The 24,191-nt window shown below is 42.2% G+C and overlaps 2 protein-coding genes across 2 annotated transcripts in view; both read left to right on the top strand.

Moving 5' to 3' along the window:
- The window catches only part of si:ch211-57n23.4 (immunoglobulin superfamily DCC subclass member 3), a 16,481-nt gene extending 4,653 nt beyond the window's left edge, over positions 1–11,828 (top strand). The window contains exons 3-12 of the mRNA XM_037975816.1: positions 1,103–1,247; positions 1,817–1,947; positions 2,806–2,943; positions 3,036–3,194; positions 7,860–8,025; positions 9,266–9,516; positions 9,602–9,766; positions 10,140–10,328; positions 11,365–11,478; positions 11,698–11,828. Coding sequence (XP_037831744.1) covers positions 1,103–1,247; positions 1,817–1,947; positions 2,806–2,943; positions 3,036–3,194; positions 7,860–8,025; positions 9,266–9,516; positions 9,602–9,766; positions 10,140–10,328; positions 11,365–11,478; positions 11,698–11,828 — 1,589 coding nt within the window. The remainder of the gene's footprint in view (positions 1–1,102; positions 1,248–1,816; positions 1,948–2,805; positions 2,944–3,035; positions 3,195–7,859; positions 8,026–9,265; positions 9,517–9,601; positions 9,767–10,139; positions 10,329–11,364; positions 11,479–11,697) is intronic.
- An 11,733-nt stretch (positions 11,829–23,561) lies between these two features.
- Positions 23,562–24,191, top strand: part of gatad2b (GATA zinc finger domain containing 2B) — a 52,545-nt gene continuing 51,915 nt past the window's right edge. The window contains exon 1 of the mRNA XM_017430697.3: positions 23,562–23,690. The gene's annotated coding sequence lies outside the window, so the exon portion shown is untranslated. The remainder of the gene's footprint in view (positions 23,691–24,191) is intronic.

Here is a 24,191-nt window from a genome sequence, read left to right as displayed (position 1 = left end):
AATTAATTCTGTAGTGCACAGGGAGCCAATGAAGGGACGCCAAGATGGGAGTAATGTGCTCGCGCCTACGGGCCCGAGTTAACAAACGAGCAGCAGAGTTCTGAACAAGCTGCAGACGGGCTAGAGAGGTCTGGCTAATGCCTACATACAGTGCATTACAGTAGTCGAGACGAGCTGTAATAAAAGCGTGGATTAATTTCTCCAGGTCAGATCTTGTTAGGATTGACCGTTGATATTTGACGAAGCTGATAAAAACTTTAATGAACAACACTGCTGATCTGTTTTTCAAATTTAAAATCTAAAAATAAATATGATGATCTGTAGCTGTAGTTGGTCAATCAAATATATGAGTAGCTTTTGTGTATATGTACGTAGGTATAGTTTTGAAAGCAAAAAGTGGTCTCATCACATATTGTTGGGATTTATATATATATATATATATATATATATATATATATATTAGCTTACTCTGTTAGCTTACGTTATCTTACTCTTTTAGATAAAGTACAAGTAACATAAAGGGAAACAAGTGCATCATCAGACATTTATTTTAGTTAGTTGGAAAGCTTCTCAGATCACAACGCTTTACTATAGGTGACCTGTTTTTTTGCTAAATTCTGAAAGATTTGTTAGTTTTGGCGTGCATCAGGTTTCTGTGTGAAACGGCAAAAATAAGATCTGCTGGTTAGCTAGTCAAGAGGAAACTCTGTATGTTAGAGGTGTATAACCACAGCTTTTCTAAAACCAGTAAATCTATAGGTTTGATAACTTAGAAGAAACACAGCCATCTTGTATGAGTGTAGTCTTACTTTGATATAGTAAGGTATCACAGTGGTCGATCAGGTAAAAACACCACCTCTATACCCATTTTGATTTTGATCACCATCATAAAGTTTGCCTGTGCTCATGTACATGAACATCAGTAGAAGTCCAGGAAATGAGAACACATTTAAATTTAAACAACAAAAAAAGGTAAGTAGAACACAGAAGCCAACCAATTTTATGTTACTAATGTTACAAATGTGCTTTAGCCAAGTTCAACCAGTCTGTAAAAAAAAATTTAAATTAATGAGTTTGTTTGGTGTTTTTTTTTTCTCTCCAGCTCTTCCAAAGTTCCACACCCACCCAACGTCCATGTCTGTGGATGAGGGCGGCGTCGCTCGCTTCCAGTGTCAGATCAACGGGGTACCTGAAGCCAAAATCACCTGGGAAAAAGACAGAGTGCCGCTAAACATTTCTGACAGCAGGTAACAGCAAGCACACGTTGACTTCAGCATATGATCTTTTATTGGATTCAATGTAAAGAACAGTTACGAACACGACGTGACTCTTTCAGTGTCAAGACTTAACCAAAATGATCTGGTCTTTACCACGTTCTGAGACACAGATACAAAAGTAGAGGTGTTTACTCTTGATGCCCAGTACTATGATTAGCAGAAGTTAAACCAAATTATCACAAACATCTTTAAAGAACTGTCAGCACGGCGGTGGAGGGTTGGTGGTTTGGGCTCCTTGCAGTCATTGAGTCCACCATGAACTCCTCTGTGGACCAAAGGACTCTGGAGTCAGATGTGAGGACATCTGTCCTAAAGCTGAAGCTTGTGCTGGACTGGGTCATGATTCAAAGAGACAATGACCCCAAACACAGCAGCTAGTCTACAATAAACATGCACAAGACTCTTTATTTTAGAATAATTTATACTGGTCAGTACAAAACATAGATTTACGTCTCTCTACAAGACCCAGATTTAGATGTTTTATATAAAACGTCCACATCCAGTTCTGTAACTCAGAGAATGACCATGTCCTCGTCCAGGTACACCCTCCTTCCAATGGGTATCCTCCAGGTGACGGGGGTGAAGCAGGTGGACGCGGGGGTTTTCCGCTGCGTTGCCAACAACATTGCCAACACTCGCTACAGTCACGAGGCCAACCTCAACGTCACTGGTAGGTGAACGCTTGTGAAAAAAAAAAAAGGAAGGTTTTTCTGTTCGCATAGTTTACATGATATTGCTAGTTTCCGTCCCATGCTTGGTCTCTGAGCAAAAACTCCCTCACAGAAACGGGTTGTTATTTATTTATTTATTTTTAACTAAAGTTGTTGAAAAACTTTTTTTAGTGCTTAACTTTACCCTCTTGGATAAAATGCACCTTTCTTAGTAAAAGTACTGATCCTTTGGCTCAACATTTGCTCTCCTTTCAAATGTTTCAACTCCCAGTTACAATCTTAGATCGGAATCATTTGGACAACTTTGCACATTTTCATTGAATAGACTCTGTACATCTGCCAATGAAGTATGAAAAAAAGATGTTGAAAATCAATTAAAGTGGTATTGTAGTGGTCTTCTGCGAAAAATCGCAGAAGATTTCCACCTCAAACACAATGGGATTTGGGCGAAATGAGTCGTTCGAAATTTATCGGGGTCACAGAAAGTTGGACTTTACACAACTGAACTGTCTTCTGGATGTCTTCTATGGTCTTTCCTTCACAAATGTTCCTGTTTTGTGTTGTGGTTTGAGCTTTCTTATTTAATTACAACAAAGCCAAATTGCTTTTTGTACGTGTTGAAACACCACAGCCGAAAAGAGCTCAAGCAAAAAATGGTCTATGGTGTGCTAGGAATCAAAAAACGTGACAGACATGGCCTCGAGTCTTAAAGAAACCTAAACCGACCGCCCAGTAATAAGAAAAACTTCACTTTCAGTTGACTCAATCCAAGTTTTTGTGGATCGACATGTTAAAGGCCACTTATTTGTAAGTTTTAGTTCACTATGTTCCCTTTTTGTCTTGTTGTACCATTTCAGGTGGAGCTCCTAGAATATACAAGGAGCCCGCCATCCTGTCTGGGCCACAAAACCTAACCATCACTGTTCATCAGACGGCCATCTTGGAATGCATTGCCACAGGAAATCCAAGCCCTATTGTCTCTTGGAGCCGGCTAGGTACCTTCGAGTCTTTCCGCTATGAATTTACAGCACTTCCATGTTTTAGCTTTTATCTCACACTTGTTTTTTCTGTTCTGCCTGTCCTACAGACGGACGCTCCATTGGTGTGGAGGGGATTCAAGTCCTGGGGACGGGGAACCTGATGATCTCAGACGTTTCCCTGCAGCACTCCGGTGTGTATGTGTGTGCCGCCAACCGGCCCGGCACCAGAATGAGGCGTACTGCGCTAGGGCGACTCGTGGTGCAAGGTGAGGCCAGTTCAGACTTTTTCAGTATTTGTGAAAAACAATTTTCTCTTTTTACTGGATATACAGCAGCTAGTTATAAGTATTTTTTATTACAGTTAGCATTTTGACTTATCGTAGCTTATGATTTCAAGTATTTCAGAGTAAACCTGGGGCTTATATCTGTGTACAGTACCTGTGGAAAGTATTAACATCCCTTGAACCTTTTTCACATTTTGTTGCATCACAACCACAAGCTTTATTGCAATTTCATGTTAGACATGAAGGTAGCACATGATTGTGAGCTGGAAGGAAAATAGTTTTCAAAATGTTTTTAGAAATAAAAACCTGACAAACATCCAGAGCAACCAGCTGCATTCAGAAGTCACCTAATGGAGTCCTCCTGTGTGTGATTTAATCTCAATATAACTCCAGCTGCTCTGTGAGCCTCAGAGGTTTGTTACAGAACATCAGGGAACAAACAGCATCATGAAGACCAAGGAACACACCAGACAGGTCAGGGAGAAAGTTGTTGGGAAGTTCAAAGCAGGGTTAGGATAAAAAACTATCTCCCAAGTTTTGAACATTTAATGAAGAAACTGTTCAGTCCATCGTCTGAGAATGGAAAGAGTACGAGAACAACTGCAAACCGACCAAAACATGGCCGCCCGCGTCAGTTTGTCATAAGTCATGTAGGAGACAGCACACGTGGCAGAAGCTGCTCCGCTCCGCTCAGATCAGACCAAACCCGAACTTTTGGCCTAAATGCAAAACCCTGAAACACTACGCATCCCCCTGAACACACCATCCCCACAGTGGAACATAGTGGTGGCAGCATCATGCTGTGGGAACGGTTTTCTTCAGCTGGTCAGAGTTGATGGATGGAGCTAGATGTAAAACAATCCTAGAAGAAAACCTGTTAGAGGCTGGAAACGACTTGAGGCTGGAGCTGAAGTTCACCTTCCAGCAGGAAGTTCACTGAGCCTCTACAATCTGACTGAGCTTGAGCTATGCTGCAAAGAAGAATGGGCAAAAAGATGTGCAAAGCTGGTAGAGTCAAACGCCAAAAGACCTGAAGCAGGAATAGAAGGTGGTTCTACAGTGTACTCACTCAAATTCAGTACAAATTTACGCTACACTTATTAGAATTTTGATTTGTGAAAAAAAAAAAAAAAATACGGCTTTTCTTTCCACTTCACAGTTCTGCACCAGTTTGTGTTGGTCTTTCACATAAAACCCCAGTAAATTACTTTGGAGTTTTGTAGTTGAAACGTTACGAAACGTCAAAAACGCTGAAGGGCTGCAAATGTATGTTCAAGGCACCGTGTGTTTCTTGTCGATCCGTCAAACAGCGACGATATTTCAGTGAAAAGAAGAACTGTGTTTTGTCTGTTCCTTCGTCGTCTCCTGGAAACTGACATTATTTGTCAGCCGCGCATGCTCTGTGTTTGATAGGTCCTGCGAGGAGGTACGTACGGTCATAATGATGAGGGGAAGGGAAGGAAAGGGTCACCATCGAGGCTCGAAGCCTTCTTTTCACCTTTGCCCTTGGCTGTTGGGGGTGTGGGGGAGGGAGCATGAGCGTGGGCCTGCTGCAACGCCTGCCGTGTGGGTTAGGGGGGAGGTTGGACATGAACTCATCCATCACCACACACATGTCCATACCCACTCTCATTAGTTGTATTTTAATTGGCTGTCCTGTCCTGTGTGTGAGAGACACTCCAGGGGAGGCAAAGATATCTTTTAGGGCTGTATTCACACCTGATAGTCCGGTAGACTTGGTTCGACTGCGGACCAAAATGTCAACATTTCCATTTTCAGCTGCTATGGTTCACGTTCACACTGCACCGAGTCAATGGAGCCAAACCCTTTGAGCTAGCTGTTCCCCCCCTCGCCTGTGGTGGCGCTGCACTAAGAACTACTAAATAAAATGACACAAAAACCTCTGAAGAAAACACTGACCACAACTTCCTTCTAATGGAAAAGTAAACAAAAATGGAGTGGCGTCAAATTTGAGCAGTTTTAGGACCTCTTTACTCCACGTCTGATCTCAAGCCATTTCTCCCGCTAGAGGTTGAAACACATGTTGATTTTGGTTGTATTTACCCAGAATGCCCTGCACTGTCCACTTCCTGCTTTTGGAGCACTTTTCCTATTTTTCTTGTAAAAATTCAGAGGTAAATGTATTCATATTGGTCATTTTCCCCTTCTCGCCTCCATTTCTTTGTGCCTTTGTTTCTTTGTCCAGTTCAATCAATACCTCACTCCGTCCCCTCTCACAGTGATTGGCATTACCTCGAGGGTCTGATCTTTAAAATATTCATTAATTTATTGATTAGTCTTGTGATCTTTGGGGTCAGAGGAGTGCCGGGGTTCGGTTATTTGGTTAATGTCACCACATGTGGCTTAAGCTTAAGGAGACATTCTGACCGTCTTCTCAGACACGGTTCTGTAGAAAGGTTCCAACCAATCAGCTCCTTGAACGGTCTCCGCTGATGATCTAATGGCTAGTCCAAAACCAAAGTGGATAATTAATCTCCCAACCATTTGATAGCGGTCCACGAAGTAGTGTTTGCGTGACTCATGCAGCTTTCGACCGTCCAATGGCAGCCTGTCAATCCCGATGTCCTAAAGCAACGCCAGTCTTTAAGCGTTTGCTACGTCTTGACACAAGCGTTTAAACCTTTACGTCGCCATTCGTTTCTCATTTACCTGCGGCATTTGGACTTTCTGTCAGCTCGTCAGTCCTGAAAATAAGTGAGGCCATCTCTGCAACAACTAGGATGTACATCTTTTATAGCTTTTACACACACACACAAAAAAACACCTCACTTCAAAATACCCAGAATATCCCTTTAAGAAGTGCAGAAGGTGTGAAAGGTTTGTGCTTTTAGATTCAAACACATTCAAACACAAACAGAAGGAAGGTCTGCTTGCTTTAATGTGCAATTTAAACTTTATTAACACGAGCTAGGAAAAAAACAACAGCAATCTGGAAACAAATTAGTGGTAATACACTTTTTTAAAAAAACTATTCCTGTATATTGGATGTATGGTGAACCTTATAGTCAGATAAATGTTAATGATCAAGGTTTTCTCCCCAAGTGCTTGAATCTTTGCTTTAAACTTTAGCATCAACGTCTGGAGTCGACCCTGTTTGTCTGTTAGCAAAATATCTCATGAACCTCTGGACAGATCTGAACGAAACTTGTAGACGTGAATCGCTGGATGTACGTCTACGACTTATTAACGTTTGAAGTCAATCCAGTTCAAGATGGCTTTTGTTTTTAAAGTGTTTAAAGTTTGGATTTCCCTAAACCTGAGTTCAGTGAGGAGGGAGATTTTTTTCACACAGCCACGGTCAGGGTCAGGATGACAAGCCAAACCCACGGCATACGGAGAGACCAAAAAAACGGGGGTGTCTCGATGGTCAGTGTGAGGTGCAGGTGGGGGTGGCAAGGGGAAAAAAAGGAGGGGGGGTGTTTAGGCTGACCTGTCACCTCTGAACCCTAACCCTGACAGAAGGATTAGGGACGTACGTCGATGAAAGGAGGAAAGGGGAGGAGGCGGGAGGGGACAAAGGAGGTCCGGTCCGATATGGGGAAGATGGATGACACCCCAGCAGTGGGACGAGGCCAGCTGGGTTAGCATCGCTTCAAGGGGAAACAAAGGACAGCAGCACCCCGAAAACAAATATCCCACTTCTTTATACGAACAAAGCCCACTTCAGTCAGCTGAGCACCATCGGTAAACATCATCAGCCAGGAAGTGTTTGCTTGTTTTCATAGAATACCTGAAAAATCTCCCACCTATGCACTAAAGCATCTCAGTTTAACAGAGGAAAGCCTTTTCACTGTGTTATTTTCCCAAAACGTGGACGCAACGGGTCTTATCTTTTAAGTACATCTGCAGGAAATGCTCTGTCTTCAAGTTCTAATTGGGGTTTTGGTTTGACTCCTTGATGTGCATAAAAAAAAACCCATACACAAAAGGGTGTTTTGTTTTGCTCAATGGAGCTGTAACCCCACCAACCACAGCCCGGGACCCATTTTGGGGGACCCCCCCCCCTCCCCCTTTTTTTTTTTTGATTTATGCTGTTGATCGACCAGCTGTATATAGAGTTGAGTCGGCGGTAGCGCTGAGGTCAACAGATCAATGAGATGCTGAGGGTTGGCCTGAACGGGGAGGGGAAGGAGGGAAGGAGGGATGGAGGGAGGGTGGGGGGTGTCTCTCAGCGCTGTTGAGGGAGACGTCCTCTCGGGGTGGAGTCAGCTAAAGGGATCACGCCGTCCTCTGGGAATTTAGGCGCCACCTTCCAATATGAAGGGTCTGAAAAACACAAAAAAAAATGGTTCCTGAGCGATCCTGCTGCTGCTTGAGGAGTTTTGGGTCGTCAGCTCGTAAGAACGAAAGAACAATCTGTTGTCTTGTTCTTCTAATGATGGAGGTTAGGAAGCTGCCCCCTCCTCTGCTCTCTGCGTCGGAGCTGTTACGTTTGTCTGGGAGATAAATGAAACGGGCAGAGTCAAATAAGTAAATATTTCCAGGCCCTTGGAAGTTCAGCCTCTTATATTCCCTTCTCTCAATTCTAACTCTCAAGTGCACAAAGCATTGACATTTTATCATGTAACGCTGTTACTTACAACCTGCATCATCATCATCTCTCTCTCTCTCTCTGTTCTTCTCCAGCTCCTCCTGAATTTCTACAATGGCCGCAGTCTGTGTCCAAACCAGCAGGGGGCAGTGCCGTGTTCACCTGCGTGGCTCAGGGAGTCCCTGATCCACATCTAATATGGCTAAAGAATGGCAAAGTCCTGATGCCTGGGCAGAATGTCAAGCTGACGAACAACAACAGGTGGGGGATGGGCATAAACTTTGTTTTTGGTTCGCCTGTTTATCCTCATTGGTAGCTTTTAGGTGGAGTCAGATCTTGAAGCCAACGAGGCGTAAATCTGAGTCATGTTAACAACATATTCACACTGCTGAAGAAGCTGAAACTGAGTGGATCAAGTAAAGACTCACTAGAAGCTTCAAACGAAGCACAACACTAACTAAAAGTTCAAATAAGCTAAATGCTAGCCAATAACCAAAAGTAGCAAAATGCTAGATAAAAGCTAAATTTGGCAAAAAGTTTAAAACTAATAGTAGCAAAATGGTAGTGAAAAGCATAAAGTGTCCAAATGCTACTTAAAAGGTAAAGGTAGCAAAAGGCTAGCCAAAAGCTAATAATAGAAAAAGGTAGCTAAAAGTAGCAAAAGGCTAGCTACATTTCAGAAAAGGTTAGCTGAGAACAAAAGTAGTGAACGGCTAGCTAAAAGCCAGAATTAGCAAAAGGTTAGCTAAATATATCAATGGGCTAGCTAAAAGCTAAACATAGAAGAAAGGTAGCAAAAAGTATCCAAAGACTAGCTACATGTCAGAAAAGGATAGCTGAAAGTTAAAGTAGCAAAAACCTATCTAAAAGGTAAAAACAGCAGAATGGTAGCTAAAAGCTTGAAGTAGTACAAGACAAAGTCGGAGCAAATATACAGAAGCAGTTCTTTTATGAAAAGTAAAAATATAATGAAAAGTCATAGCACTGATCTCCTGAATGAGCCAAATATTATGATGTTAGAAGAGCTAAAATAGCATCAAAAATACAGTAGTTACACTGTAAAGAAATGTGCAGAAAAATAAAAGAACAAGACAACAACAGTGTTAACGCTGAATCAGCATTCACAGCTATTTATGAATTTCTATGAGAAGTCCAACACCTGCACACGTTTTACAGCCCTGCATTATACAGATGCAGCACTGGGTGGCAGCACTACATAGAAAGTACAGAGTTTACCTTCTACAGATAAGGCAAGACAATAAACACTGTCTGTGTTGTGTCTGTGGGGTTCTAAACTTTTATATCCATGCAGAAAGTTTACACGAGTTTTCCAGATGTCTGCATGCGTGTATTCTCGTTTCCTGTGCCTCTAAGATGGTTGAACGTTAACCAGTCACAGCTGTCTCAGCGGTCACTTGAACCATTTCAGACGTTGCGGGCACAGGGGGTATCATGACGCTGTGCTCGGCTGACGCACCGGTGTGTTGTCGTTCTCCCGCAGCACTCTGGCCCTGACCCGCATTGGCGCTGAGGACGAGGCCATTTACCAGTGCATCGCGGAGAACAGCGCCGGCACCAACCAGGCCAGCGCCCGTCTGGCCGTGAGCCAGGCGAAAGACCTGCCCGCGGCCCCTCGGGGCCTTTTGGCCCGGCCTGCGTCCACTGGCTCCCTGCACGTCGCGTGGAGCAGTCCCTCCGCCGCCGTCACCGACAGCATCATTGGCTACGTTCTGCACATCCGCAGGATAGGCGGTGAGTATAAGCGCACACTCAGTATGGAGTTCACTGCTAAAAGTCAGCGAAGTCTAAACGGAGGCGTGTTCCGTTGCGTGTTTAGAGCCTGACAGCATGGAGCTGCAGGAGGCCATCAGCAAGGACGCATTTCAGCACGACGTGACCAACCTGGAAGCGGCCACCACCTACTCCCTCTACCTGAAGGCCTACTCTTCCGCCGGAGCGAGTCAGCAGTCCGACATAGTGGTCGCTACCACTCACGGCGGAGGTAAGAGCGTGACAACTGGCGTGGGATCGATCGCTGCGCCTCCACGTACGCACATTGCCTGCCATCCCTCCCAAAAAAAGAGTGTGAGCGGCAAAAATAGCTGAAACTCTGTCGACTTTACAAATATTGAGCTAAAATTTGGTGTGGAAGTAACTGAGAGTCATCCCTAACATACTTTCAGCCTAACAAATGCTCTTAGTTGGAAAAGATTCTGCCTGATCATTAATTATATACATACTGTCCTTTTTTATGTCTTAGCAGTTGTTGTTTTTTGCCTAATTTTAGAGCGACAGTTTAATGTTTTTGTTTTTCTCTTTCTCTAATCTGTTCCGTCGGGCATTTATCCGGACTTGCTCGCATTGCCTCCGTCCAGTCCCAGCCCCACCCACGTACTTCACCAAGGTGCTGAACTCCAGCGCCGTGCAGGTCCTCTGGGAGCTCCCGAGCAAGGCGGGCAAAGCCCAGGGCTTCAGGCTGTCCTACCGCAAAGTGCCCCACTCTGCCTACCAGGAGCCGGTGGAGTTACCGCCTCATGTCAACGCCCACACCATTTCTGACCTTGGTAAGTCCGTGTTCCTATCCAATGAGCATTTCCTTTAGCTTATATTTTACGTTGTATTGTTTATTTTTTCTTTAAAGCAGACATAATGATTCCACCAACTGTCTCCATCCGTGCATGACTTTGCCTTCTGTCTCCTGGAACAACTATGGTGAAGACCTGCAATCAGCGGTCATTTGAAAGTTTAACTGAATTCCCGGAGATCATCTTGGGACCCCAAAGTTGGTGCTTAACGACCCGCAACAGGGTCCTAAGCCCGGATTTGGACACCAGGCCGTCTCCTTCCCTCGTCAGTGGCAGCTTCAGAAGTTAAAATGAACTCTTCCTTTAAATGCCGCCTTAAATATTTTTCATCTTTTTTACAGTTTAATTAAAACCCTTCTGTTGCTTCTTGTGCTCAAAATTCAGGTCATCCTTAAACTCTTTTTCATCCCAAAAACAAACCAAAGCCCCCCCTGCTTCATGAAGCACAATATATCCGTGTTGATTTTTCTTTCACTCTTTGGGATTAATTTCTATCATTTCTAATCCATGGAGACAGTGCCCCCTGGTGGCGGACCGCGGCATAAGTTTAAGTCCACGTAAAGGAACATGGCATTTTCCTGTTTAGTAATTAAAATATGCCTCAGAGAAGTTTTTATTGTGTTGACTTCTGCTGATACTTCCTACCTCGCAACTGTCTGATCAAATGTTTATTTCTCTAATATATTTAGTTGTAATGAGTTATTTGATGCTTTAAAAAAAAGTATATTTGACATAATTTTAGTGTAGGCATGACCCATCCTGAAAACACAACATTGCAGCTCCTGTAAACGGTTTTGACTTCACTTTTATACAATGGAAGTAAACAATAAACACTATATACATTTAAATATATACAGTCTTTGTTTTGGATCTCTACTGCAGTCTAGAATATTTTTCTTTGTAATTTTGATAAACAGAGATGACTTTGACAGATTTAATCAATATCCACAATTCGAGCAGCTGAAAACGCAGCTCCTGACCTCTAAGTGATCTGGTGTTGCGGTCTTTGTTTCAGAACCGGGGGCGGTGTATGAAATCAAACTGGTGGCCTACAACGGAAATGGAGAAAGTGACTGCTCCAAGAGGCTGGTGTCGCTCGCAGAGCAGAGCACGAGTGAACAAATAACAGGTGAGCGACAAGCACGCCGTGCGTTCAGTGGCACCTCCGCCTGTGATCGCTTCATTTACGGATTCCTTCGCCGTTCTTCTTAGCCTCGTCTTCAAGCAGAACGAAACGGAAACGTCCTCGTAGTTCACAGGCGCCTCGAACCTAGTGGTGAGACGGTTCCCCCCACACCGCTGTGTTGCTTTTCTCCTAAACTGCGTTTGTTCTTTTTTTTTTTGGAAGGAGGAAACGGCCTGTGCCAGTGCAGGGACGCAGAGGCCTCTCTGGGCAGCATTGTCATCGGGATCCACATTGGCACCGCCTGCATCATCTTCTGTGTTCTCTTCCTCATGTTTGGGTACCGCCGCAGGTAAGGAGCCATCTTCTCCTGTCTTATGTTCAGCTGTCGTCAGATGATTCGGTTCACTCAATATTGACTTTTTCTCTAATCTTGCACACGGTTATAATTTGATATACAGGCTCAAATAGACACATAAGGCTCCATTAATATTTGGTTAAATGTCTCTTAGCAAGTTGCACCTGAACCACAGGCTTTTTGCATCATCAAGAAACTTCTGCTGCAATTCTGTCTGATCTTTGACCACTCTTCTTGGCAGAAGTGGAAGAGTTATTTTAATTTAGTTGGTTCCCTGACACCGACCTGGCTTTTAGTCCACGAGTTTTCAATCAGGTAGATGTCGGGGCTTTGGGAGCTGAATGTTCTCCTGTTTCATCCAATCAGAGAGCAGCTCTGATGTGTTTTTAGGGTCACTGTCCTGTTGGAACACCCAGCTGTGGCCAAGTTTCAACCACCTACCCGATTAAAGGCTGCAGAGTGATGCTGCCACCACCGTGCTTGACAGTTGGTGCCGCATTCTGAGGCCTCACCTTCACTCCTCAAAACAGACTTCTTGTCATTGTGGCCAAATACAGCTTAATCTTTGTCCCACCGAACCATAAAACGTTTCTCCAGGAGGCATTTGGCTTGTCCATGTGGACAGTCGAGCCGGAGCGCAAACCTCTATGTTGGACCGTTGTTTAAACTGATGAGCTCAGACTCTGAGGTTGTTTAGAAATGGCTCCCAACTTGTGTAAACCCATAGGTCTCCTTTCCTAATCTTCACTGCGTTTCCCATTGTTCTACGTTTTGGTAAGGCCAATAAATGTTGCCAAACAAATCCTTTTTGATGCCACCAGCTGCAGTCAATCATAATTACTTAGAGAAGTTCATAAACCTTGGTTTTGTCAGGACCATCTAGAACCTTCAGCACTACGTCTTAACAGAGTTAGGTGGATGTATGTATATATTTGAGCCTGTAAATCTAAATTTGACCCCAAAAATCCACAATAAATTCCAACTTGTTTTTAAAGACCATTGACGTTATACGTTCTATAATCAGTCAACCCTGAAAAAGATTGGTTCAAATTAATCAGTAAAATACCAAAATAATATACGGTTCAGACCCCAGATGAGTACTTTAAGGACTGATATGTACATTTTGTTAAATTAGTCTGTTGTAATTAAGGGAAGACGGTGATCGAAGGAATGAACTAATACTACCACATCTGTGCTCAGCCTCCTAAACAGGTATTTAGCTTTGGTAAATGTATTTTCATAAAATCTGTTGTCTTTTTTTTGCAGTCTGTTTTGTAGTAAAGGGACTCAGGATAGCTGGCCTGTACCAAGAATCCATACAGGTCACAACGGCATCCCGAAAGATGGCGTGAACCACCCTGGGATGGACACGGAGGCTCCGGTAATTTCTTCCACACCCGTGTTAAGAACAGCTACAGTAGTAAAGTATTTATTGTGTATTGTTCGAGGTACTGTCCCTCGAACAATACAAAAGTATTATTGAGCAACAAGCCAATTATCTTTTTCACTGCGAAGGTGCTTTGTGTTTAAAGTCCGTTTGTGCAAGTTTCTGATGTTCCTTCTCGTCTGCCCGCAGGTGGTCTGTCCGACACATTGCCAGGTTATCGTCGAGCAGCATCCCTCAGGGTTTGCCGGCACGGGAACTGGCTGACATTGGTCAATTTTATCTCTCTGCGCACACTCCTGTTTCTCCCCTCCAACAGTCTGACACCCAGTACGCTCAAGTAGAGTTCAGCTAACGAACTGGGCTTTTTCCTTCCAAAACCTGCTGCTATTTAGCTGAATGTAGATTGGTAGACGTAAACTAGGAGACATCCTGGTCTGCCACCCTCCCACACACATCCTCCACCTCTACCTCAGACCAAAGCCTGTTGCCTCTATTGCCTGTGCTTTTGCACATGATATGAAAAAAAAAGCCTTCAGTGCTACTCCGAACAATGCCTTCCAGGATTACTTTGTGTACACCACAGACATGTCGCGTTTTTCAACTGGGGTCTGTTTCATAACCAAAATATTTGTACCCTTCAGGTCCCTCCTGAAAAACTTGACATGTGAAGATGTGTACCTTGGTCAAAAAAAAAAAAAAGTGAACTGAAGCCAAATATTACCACATGACAGAGACTTTCCCATAAAGCTGCTGTGACAGATTTGCCTTAAAACCAAAAGAAAAAAAAGAAAGGCTAGAAAATAGCAGACTTCACCATGAATGAACTCTGGATACAAACTGTGGTCATTTAAAAGTCATTTAAAAAGTTATTTTACTCAGATTCTTCTAACCCAAAAGCTGCCTATCTCCAAAGAAAACTACCTCAGGCTGACAGGAATGTCTGAATGTTCGGGTTAATGTTAAACAAAAATATCCTGGTCATTTTTTTAACTGATGTTCTATCAAATAGTTTTTGATAGTTAGTACCTTATGAGCTGTGACTGATGTTACAGACTTTTGGAATAAGAAAAAAGAGGCAAAGTTCTTCATCCAGGTGAGGCTAATAATAATAGCTAGCCAAATGAAGTCCTAATTTAAATATTTGTTTTGTTTTGTAGAAGTTTTTAAAGCAACTTCTACTCCAAAACGGAATACTCGTGGGAAAGAATGCTACATTAGCTAACGTTAAACCTCTACACTTTAGCAGGACACTGTCTGAGTTTTTCGCTGTTTTCTCAGCCAAGCTAAATGCTACATGGGCGTATGTGTGCCGAGCGTGGAGCGTGTGTGTGTATGGCGTTGTTAGTGCCAAGGCTGCTGAATGCACTGATCAGACGTATTGATACGCTCAGCATCTTAAAAGAAGGCTGACGCCCGAGTAGCCATGCAGACATTGTTCGGTTGAGAGACCAGCGACAAACTAAGCAAATGTTGCCCTACATTAGTGTAGATGTTTAATAGTAGCCATGATAGCATTCATTTTTTGAGAAAAAGTTGTAAAATAAGCCTGAAAACTGACCATTGTTTGGTTAGCCATTAGCCTGGCATGTAGGAAGACTCCCGCCTTTTTTCTTCACACTCCATGATCTCTGACTCGTGTCACAGCTGATAAGAAACTATCAGTGATTATTTGACTGGAAATCACTTCAAAGATGACCAGACTATATTTTTAACTTCGTAATGCTGCTTCAGTTGGCCTACTCAACCAAAACATAACCCCTGACCTCCATTTTGTAACGTCTTGACCAATGCCAGTCATTGTACCGTGCCAGCTACAGACCCCTGCCATCCAGAGAGAGCCTAACCCGATGACCACCACCGACAGCAAACCGGGCTGCGCCGGATTCTGAGTTTGCGAAAAACCTTATAAGCTTTACTTCACCAGTGGTGGACCCTGGCTTTAACGACTGCCCCGTTCAATCTGGGACATCCTGTGTTTCCATCGTCACAGAGCATTTATTTTGGGGTGGAACTATTCCACTTCTCTGCTTTGACTTCAGAGATCCCAAGAAGGTAGTAGTAGTGCCTCCATTTTTTCCTATCTCTCTCCCATGTGGCCGTCCATGCCTTTCAAGCTCCCACTTGCCCGCCACAAGACACATAGTTGTGAATGATGTCGGCCATGGAAAACATGGACCACGGAGTGCGCAGTGGGAAAAGTGGAACCCAGCCATTCAGCGTCCTTTATTGCAGTAGCTTCATCTGCACAAACCTGGCGCGTATGAGAGGTAAGCCAAAAGTTTGTTTTCATCGATGCCTGGAAAGGACCTCTGAAGATGCCAGACTTGTTTGGTTGGGACCCTGATTGAGCCAGCAGCTGAAGAAGCTTTACGATGACATTTTTTTCCATGAACAAAGATCATCCTTCACCGTGTCAGCCTTTCCAAAAAGTTCTCCTATGAAAACCAAGCTAAATGGTACCCAAAGATGTAAACATTTATTGGTTTTCTTTACGTTTCTTTGCTTTTTTTTTGCTTCAGATGTATACATTTACATTTGGTTTTGGACAGTTCCTGTTGAAAAAGGGGGTCGCCCGTGTGCAAAGTGCTTTAACTGAACCTAAACCAAAAGAATTCTGATTATTATTTCGTTGCATTTGTTTCTTGAAGAATATTTTTAAACCTTTCTTTTGGAAGTCATATTGGGTGCACCCTCCCCATCAACAGGAACTCTTTATTTTAGTGATTCAAGCGCTCAACTTTTAAAGAGTGACCAAATGAAGATGTCAGATATTTTCAAAGACTTATGTCAGCACTAAGGGATATGTGCTGCTGTTTTATATTAGTTGTATTTTTGCCAAATATTTAGCTATTTTGAAGAAGTGTGTAACCAAAAAGACTACAATTTTTAACACTCATAGCCTTTACCTTGACACTTCCTCATAACCAAAGCACAGAAAAGGGGATACGAGAAGAGAAGTGTGTGTGAATGGTGAACTAGATGAACCCTGAGGACATCAGCTCCGAGAATGAGTTGTAAAGTTGGCTTCTTGTTGTGGTATTTCATTTATAGAAAAAACAAAATTACCAAACCAAACGAGTACGACTGAAACTTACTTTTAATTTTGTATTGTTTCTCTTTCATCTCAAAAAGAAAATGGCCATAGGTTCAATCCTATTAATTATAACCAAAATGCAAAATCAGCCTAAACAAAAGGACAAAACAAAATTACCCAATTACTTCTTCTTCTTATGTAAAAAAACACATTTCTCAAAGCTATTTAGGTTTCATTTTATAACAGACAATAACCACCACTAGATAATAATCACCACTAGATGACGAGAATGTGCACATTTTCAATATAACAAAGAACAGAGGAAGAACATTCTTAGCTCGGCAAAACAGTAATAGAATGTATATATATATATATATATTCTATTACTGTTTTGCTGAGTTAAGAATTTGTTATTAATCATTTCAGCACATGATCAAAGTTTAATAGCAACAGGATCAATATAAAGTGAGGCAGTTATAATAATGTTATTAAATGGTAAACACAGCTCGTTGTTTTAGTTTCCAGGGCACAAAGTGATAGTGAGCATGTGGAAATCAGGCCACATCACTGTTTCTGATAAACTCACGAACCACATAAAAAATGAAACTAATTTGTTTTTAAAAATCTCCAGTTAGGAAACTATTTATTTTTTACATTATCTGTTTTTCTGTGAGTGGACAGGAGGTGTAAATGCATCAGAAGATTTCTGTTTTTAAAAACATCTGGTGTAGCGCCAACGAGGCCTAAGAGAGGAGAGTGATGACTGCGAACATCTTAATAAAACGCCCAAATATCTTCTTATGCCTTTCGGTTTTGGTTTGCCACCTCAAGGTTTATCAGTGGCCTCCATCTTGCCTTCACTTCCTTTCAGTAAGGTGCAGTTTCTAAGTCTAAAGTCAAAATGACACAGCCTGCCTATTTGGAGGTTAGCTTCTTATGCCAAAAAAACCCAAAACGAAACATAAAAAAGTTTATCAAACTGATATAATATTACAACTAATAGCTCACAGGTTAGAAACTCAAGCTGTTAGAGTCCTCGGGGTTTACTGGAGCCATTTATGAGTGTTCAAGGTCAAAGCAGGACAATAAAAATAAAAAACAAGAACATTTATCCTCTGTTTCATCTCACACAAGTGTAAGCTGTTAAACTAATGTGAAACCAAAAAGTAAGTTTAATGTAGGAATCCCAAAAACTGTGTGTTTGTAGTATAAAAAGTGTAGTTATAGTAGTTACTAAAAGGGAAAGAACTTGTTGCTTCTTTTTGGAAATATTCTTTTTCCTCGTATGCCTCTTTTTTTATTTGTGCTTCTCCTGCTATGCACAGGAAATCTTGCCTACTGTTTTTTACTATTATTAGATTGGACTAAAAGTAATTATTGCTATGTCAAAATGTCTTAAATTTGCTTTGAAAACGACTGTTTGAATGACTTTACGGTGGCCTTTGAGCGAATAACGTGTTTTCGAAGACCAGCAAATTTGAGTGTTTTTCTCACATTTTTCTACAAAGAACCATGCATTAGAGGAAAAGGAAATACAAAAAAAAATATATATAAAAACGTAGACAAAATGTAGGAATGTAGAAACTGGCAGCTAATACCACAGAGACGAAAAGACTAGTTATTATACGTCTTTTTGTTTTCTCTAACCTTGTTCCTGGTGTAGCCACTTACCTACTAAAGCTTTAAACCGTTTGAATAAGGCCCGGTCCTTGGTCTTTCAGTAATGTAAAAAATAACATACAGAAATATTGATTTTATATGTTTTTAATAGAGTCTAATAGACCTTTTTCACAGAAAACCCAAAACTCTTAGACAACGGGTAAACTCATTTCCCATAATTAAGCACAATTGACCGCAAAGATCCTCAGTTGTGTAAAGTTTTCAGCTCCTGTCTCAAACATTTCAGTGTTTCACGCAAAGGAAATCTTTACGCGTCAGTCAGTCTTGTATTACAGGCTTTCAACATGGAATCCGGTTATTTTCAAGCACAAAAAGCAGCGGCTAGCTGTTCCTGCAGGAACATCGTCACGTTTCTGTCTGAATAATCGTGTAATCCAAAACTGACGGAGGTGTAAAGGTTTATAAAGTATCAATTACATGAACTCCAGGAGTATTTTTTTTTAAACTGGAGTAGTTTTAATACGGCAACAATCCTCCTTTAGTCTTGCCCTCCTCGGGCCAGCCGTTAGCTTGTCAATTTGGTCCATTTTGTTTCGCCAAAATGGATCCAATAAAACTTGATTTAATGGCTTCCCTTTAAATGTTATATTTTAAAATGCGCATGCACAGATTTTTTACGAATTAAAATTCAATAAATGATTAATAATTTCACACCCCTACGGTATAATCTCACCTGCAGGTGGATTTTACGTGTACAGTAATCAATTAGAAACATGGATGAGAACCTAATTTCATTTGGAGAGGATTTGTTGTTGCAAAAACTGATGTTTTTATTTAAAATATGAGCACCGAAATACATTTAAAAGCTCACATTTTTTTTATGTGCCATTCAAATACAACGCAGGCACAATCTGTGGAAGGTTTGCTACCTGTTGTCGAAGATTTCCGTTGGGAAAAGTGAAAAAGGTCTATGACTTCCGAAGGTTTTTATGATGCATTACTTTTTACATTTACATGTAAACTCATGTGTTTACACTGAAACAATTACATTTGAGATGTTCTATCTAATAGTTATGGATAGTACCTATCAGCTGTAACATCAGTCAATGAGCACGGAGGACAGAGAAAAGGGCAAAAGTCTTCATCCAGGCTAGGCTAACGGCTAGCTAAACGAGGGGCCAGTTGGTTAAATTGTTTTTCTATGCTTATGAAGCAACTCTTTCTCAAAAAACACATTACTGGTGTAAATGAACACTATATTAGCCACTTATACGTTTTAGCGTGACACCGTTTGTCTAAGTTTGTCGCTATTTTCTCATGTACATTCGTTTTTCGGTTGAGCGAACAGCGACAAACTAAACAAACGGTGTCAAAGCGAAGAGGTTTAATATTAGCTAATGTAGCATCCTTTCACACCAGTATGTTAATTTGGAGAAAAAAAACATTTTATAACCCTGAGAAACAATATAAACCAGGCCCTCGTTTGGCTAGCTATTAGCCTAGCCTGGACGAAGACTTCTGCTTTTTTCTCCGTACTCTGTGCTCTCTGACCGATGTCACGGCTGATAAGGTGCTAGCTACTGATAACTATTAGAAACTCAATATAAAAATCACTAAACTATTGTTTTAATATTTGCTATTGAAACTGAAACTATTTTACTGTTCTGTCTCTTTTTTTTCTGCTGCTCTACATAAGGTTTCAAACTTTTCAGTGAACAAAACAGTCTCTCAAGAATTTTGTTGCCATTTTACACGATTTTAATCTACATTTATGTTTAGATGTTTTTGTCTGACAGTGACAATTTCTCAAAAGCCTGTTCTCTATGTATTGCCAAAACCATTTTTTAATTTACTATAAGCGTAACTAAGCGTTTTATTTCCTAGTCCTAGTGCTTTAGGTATGTTTGTTGTGGCTGGTTAACTGTGCAAAAAAAGAACAGGGAAAAGGGTCAGAGGAAAACAATAATATCCAAGGTAGTAATTGTGTCTCGTTAAAAATCAGGATTTATTACAGTCTCTACTAACCCTTTTTTCTCCTTAAAAGTACTTTTTGTTCTTCAATAAAACTGAAAATTATCCAAAAGTTGTTGATTTTAAAGTAAAATCGATGTGGTTTCGTGTAACATGGCAACATATTCTCCAAGTCTCTGGGCTGTTACTTTCCTCGAACCAAACACTATGGTTTAAATGTATTTTTCTTTTAAATTTACATTAAGGTTGCTAGTCGGCAAAGGGTGTCATTACTTAATTTATTGAGTTTTGTTTAAACTAAGGTGTGACTGAAACAAATGTTTGCCGCGGTAATATTTCCACATCTCAAACGTCACATTCCTACTAAACGTATTGATTTCTGTTTTACTCTGCCTTTTTCAGGTCATATTCCAACGTGTCTGAAACCAAATAAAGACGTTTAGCTGAATTTGTGTTTCTGTTTTTGTACATTCAATGGACGCTATTCCATAGACCTTTACACGGCTGTTGGTTTTGCTTTTCACAGTTACTTGCATGGAGTTTTTACACCTAAATAGAATTAGTATGAATAGCAGCAACAACGTTATGTGGCAATTCCTGGATTCATTTTGACCATGTTGAGTAAAACTCAGTGTAAAGGTTTGACTAAATAATAATGCTTGTATAAACTGCTACATAATGGTAAAAACTAGAGGTGTTTTAAGATGGTAAAATCTGCTTTGGCATTTTACCATTTTACCATCCTCTAATGCAATTCTGACTTATTTTGGCAGATCATACCGTGTGCTTTCTGCCTGCACAAGAAATGCTACAGCTCATTGCTGCTGCTTCTATTTGTGCTTAAAATATAATAGTATTAACCCTCTCAGGCTCAAATTAAGTTTTAGTAACAGGAAAAATCTGATATGTTGTTGCAGTGCCTGCCTTAAGAGGATTAAAAATAAAATGTCATGTAAATATTTGTGACAGAATCTTAAAAAGGTGTATGAAATAGTCTTTACATGAGCCGCAAAGAAATTCTGGGGACTGAAGTTGTTTTAGGCCAACGGCTATCCACGTTGGTTTTGGTTGTGTTCAGACTATCCTTTAGCTTGTCTGTCCCGTCAAACTTAAACTCTTCAAAATGGTCAAAATCATCTTTTAATTCTTATCGAGGTATCAGGAAATGATGTCTAACCCTGCAGTCGGTGGGTCAGAGGCAGGATTCACCCTCTTCTATTCAGCGGCATTATTCCAGGGCAGAAAGAAAAAACAACAACATTATACTATCTTTAAAAAATCTGAAGAAATGTTGAAGTGTGCCAACGGAGCTGCTGCCCAAACTTCCAGCAACTGTGTCCGAATCTGTGCTAAGAAAAAAACAACTACATTTGATGTATGAGCTGTAAAGAAAAGTAGAGAACTCTGATCCAAACAAATGTTAAAGCTGCTGCCAGTCTGCCATTATAGTCACCATAGTAACCACACAGCTGTGTGTTACTCCCTGACTGCTAAGTTAATGAGAGGCAGACATAAAATAAGGCCTCAAACAATCAGTGTGTGAAAACTAGAAGTCAGATCTTAAACATTCTTGAACAGAGAGAGGCAGAAGGCTCTGACGGTCACACGTGAATTTTTATGTTTCTATGTAGAAAATATGAGCAGTTAAAAAAAAACCTTCATTTCTAGTTTTTAAGAGAACATTTTGAGCTGAAATATAACAGAATCAGACAGACAACTCGGCTGTTCACTCACTGGGTTCTGGGGGATTTAAGATAAAACCACAAGTCCTACAGCATAGAGAGACACACTGGGTGAAAGAAGACAAAAATCTCTACGATTTAATGTATAATTTATATTTGTACTAAGAAGAGTTTTAGGAGGAAAAAAGAGTTTGTTTCTTAAGATTCAGCTCTAAAGTTAGTGTCTGACTTTGTCACCTGGCAAAATTACCCAAAAATCATGAAGTTTAAAATGTGATTGTGTAAACACCGTAAAAGGTACGAAAATACCACTTCAGACTTGTAAAGTCCAACATTCTGCAGCCCGTTAAAACAAAAGTATGTGTGAGTTCTTTCGCTCTCAAAGAGGGCTGGGTTTGCTCACGTTTCGCGTTCCTTCGCAGATTTTGTCTGTCGCGCCACTTCTATGATTTTTTTTGTAAGGTTATAAAATGAGACATCAGACTGGGGAAGGTAAAACCTCAATCATGCCTGAAAATCTCACTCATCAAATATTTTGACTTGAGCTTCCTTAGATCCTCTAATCTAGTTGCAGGACTTGTGTCGAAGTGTCGGAATGCGCTGAAGGCCCCACAGTTATCAGGGGAGCTTTGGGCCCGTTCACACACTGAAACCATGAGCGTGGCGCCCCCTGCCGGTGGACTGCTGCAGCTCCATGTTGCTGTTCTCCAGTCTTGGAAGGAGGGCCTCTCTGTAGTTCAACTGTGCAGGTGTCCTGATCCAACAGAGACCGTGCTGTTTCACCATTCACGCAGGAAAACAACTCAAAACTCTGACAAACAAGAGCGCGCTCGACTTAAACACCTATTCCAACTCGTAGTCTGCTTCACTTTAGGCCTAATTTCAACCAGCAACACGCGGCACAGTGCTGATCTAGGTGTGAAACATTACATGTAAGTCGGCCCAATTCAAGATGGCTGCCACTGGCATGGTAGTAGCTGAGAGTCATTTCTTCTAGGTCTTTGCCTAAAACCTGAGCACTACCTGTAGGAGTCGATCCCGTTCGACTGTTAGCGAAATGTCTCACGAAGCACTGGACAGATCCGAGTTTAGTAAAACTTTCATTCAAGCTTTATTAAACTGGGTGTGCATCTACATCTGCAGCTGATTCAGAACGCTTTGCGTTGCAGAAAACCTACGCTGCACCCAATACGCAAGCCCCACTGTAAAACACGGTGGTGGCAGCACCATGCTGTGGGGATGCAGCAGGGCCAGGGAAGCTGAGCACTACTCTGGCATTGTTCTGTCGACTCCAACACAGGCACAATGCTTTGAAGCCTGTGGCTGTAACGTGACAAAATGTGGAAAAATAAAATGGCGCTGTGAAGGGTAGGATCCAGAGTTGTGCGCTCACCATTTTTTTCCCCAAATTTCTCTAAATATTTTAAACCCCAGTGTTTTAGGTTGTAATATGAAGGTTTCTCTCACTAAGTCTATTTTCACAATCAGAGCTGTGGGAGCAGTGGTTGTAAAAAAAATGACTGATCTTTTTAATTAATTTTTTATTTCTTTTTTTAAATCGTTCGATGCCTTCTGTTGTCAGGTTACCCTGCCTCGGCTCTTTGTCAGGCACGTGTGTGCCCAAAACCCCGGTCAGGAATCCAACATGAAAGCATATAGGTGGTTTTTGAGGTGAATCTGGCAGTAATTGGGTTCTGCTTCACCCGGTCACGGTGAGCAGCCTAACCGTTTGGTTTAATAAATAATGCAGGGAGCCGAAAGACCCAGCTAACCCGCTTGACTTCCCAAACACATTGTTTCTTTAGCCCCAATGGAGGCAACGCGGCTCTCCATCCAGACACGGACAACAACAGTCTCGCCAGCCAATCGAATCTCTCCCCCATCTCCGCCGCGGAAACCGGCGGCCAATCGGCTGCCCGCCTGGGTCTGCCGTGGAAACGGACAGCCAATCGGCGGCCGCTGTCTGGGCTCCGCGGAACGAGCGGCCGGCCAATCGGCGCGCTCGTCTGGCTGCAACGAGGAGATGAGGGTCTGCCGAGGCCCAATCAGCGGCTCAGTGTTGCCTGCCGGTGCCGGGGACTGGTGGTTAGAATCCGCTGCAGCGCGTCAGGAGGACCGGACCGTGAACCCGGAGACGGTACACACTGAGGCGAAAGGGAGACACAGGTGAGTCCGAGGATTCGCGTGGGGCCTTGCTTTTGGTCGGAGGTTGTTTCGGAGCGGCTTCGCGTCGCGGCAGGATGGCTAATTAGCGGCGGTGTCGTTTTTTTTTTCTTTACCCCCGCTCCCCTCCCTCCTCCCCTGCCGGTGGATATGCTGATATGCTATTAGACAATAGAGCGCCTTGGCTTTGCTATTTATTGATGCAGGCTGACATGTTTGGCGACCAGCGCCGCCGCCTCGGACCGTTAATTTCCCTTTAAAGGTATGGAGCCGCGGCGGAGGCGTCCATCCCCGCTCCGGACGCGTTCACGTCGAATCGTTTCTGTCCGTAAAACGACGACCGAGCTGTTAACCCGGGGGTGGGAGGAGGAGGAGGAGGGGGGCTGGGTTGTTGTGATGTTATTCGGGAAGCCCTCCGATCCGTCTCATTGTTTGATCCGGGAGTCTCAAGGGGTTAACTCGGGCCGGAGAAAAAAAAAAAGAGCTCTCCGCTCCCCCCCCCCC

Source organism: Kryptolebias marmoratus, linkage group LG5, assembly GCF_001649575.2.
Source record: "Kryptolebias marmoratus isolate JLee-2015 linkage group LG5, ASM164957v2, whole genome shotgun sequence".
In the NCBI taxonomy this organism is placed as follows: domain Eukaryota; kingdom Metazoa; phylum Chordata; class Actinopteri; order Cyprinodontiformes; family Rivulidae; genus Kryptolebias; species Kryptolebias marmoratus.
The sequence above is the reverse complement of the archived record's forward strand: the minus strand, read 5'-3'. Positions and strand labels throughout refer to the sequence as shown.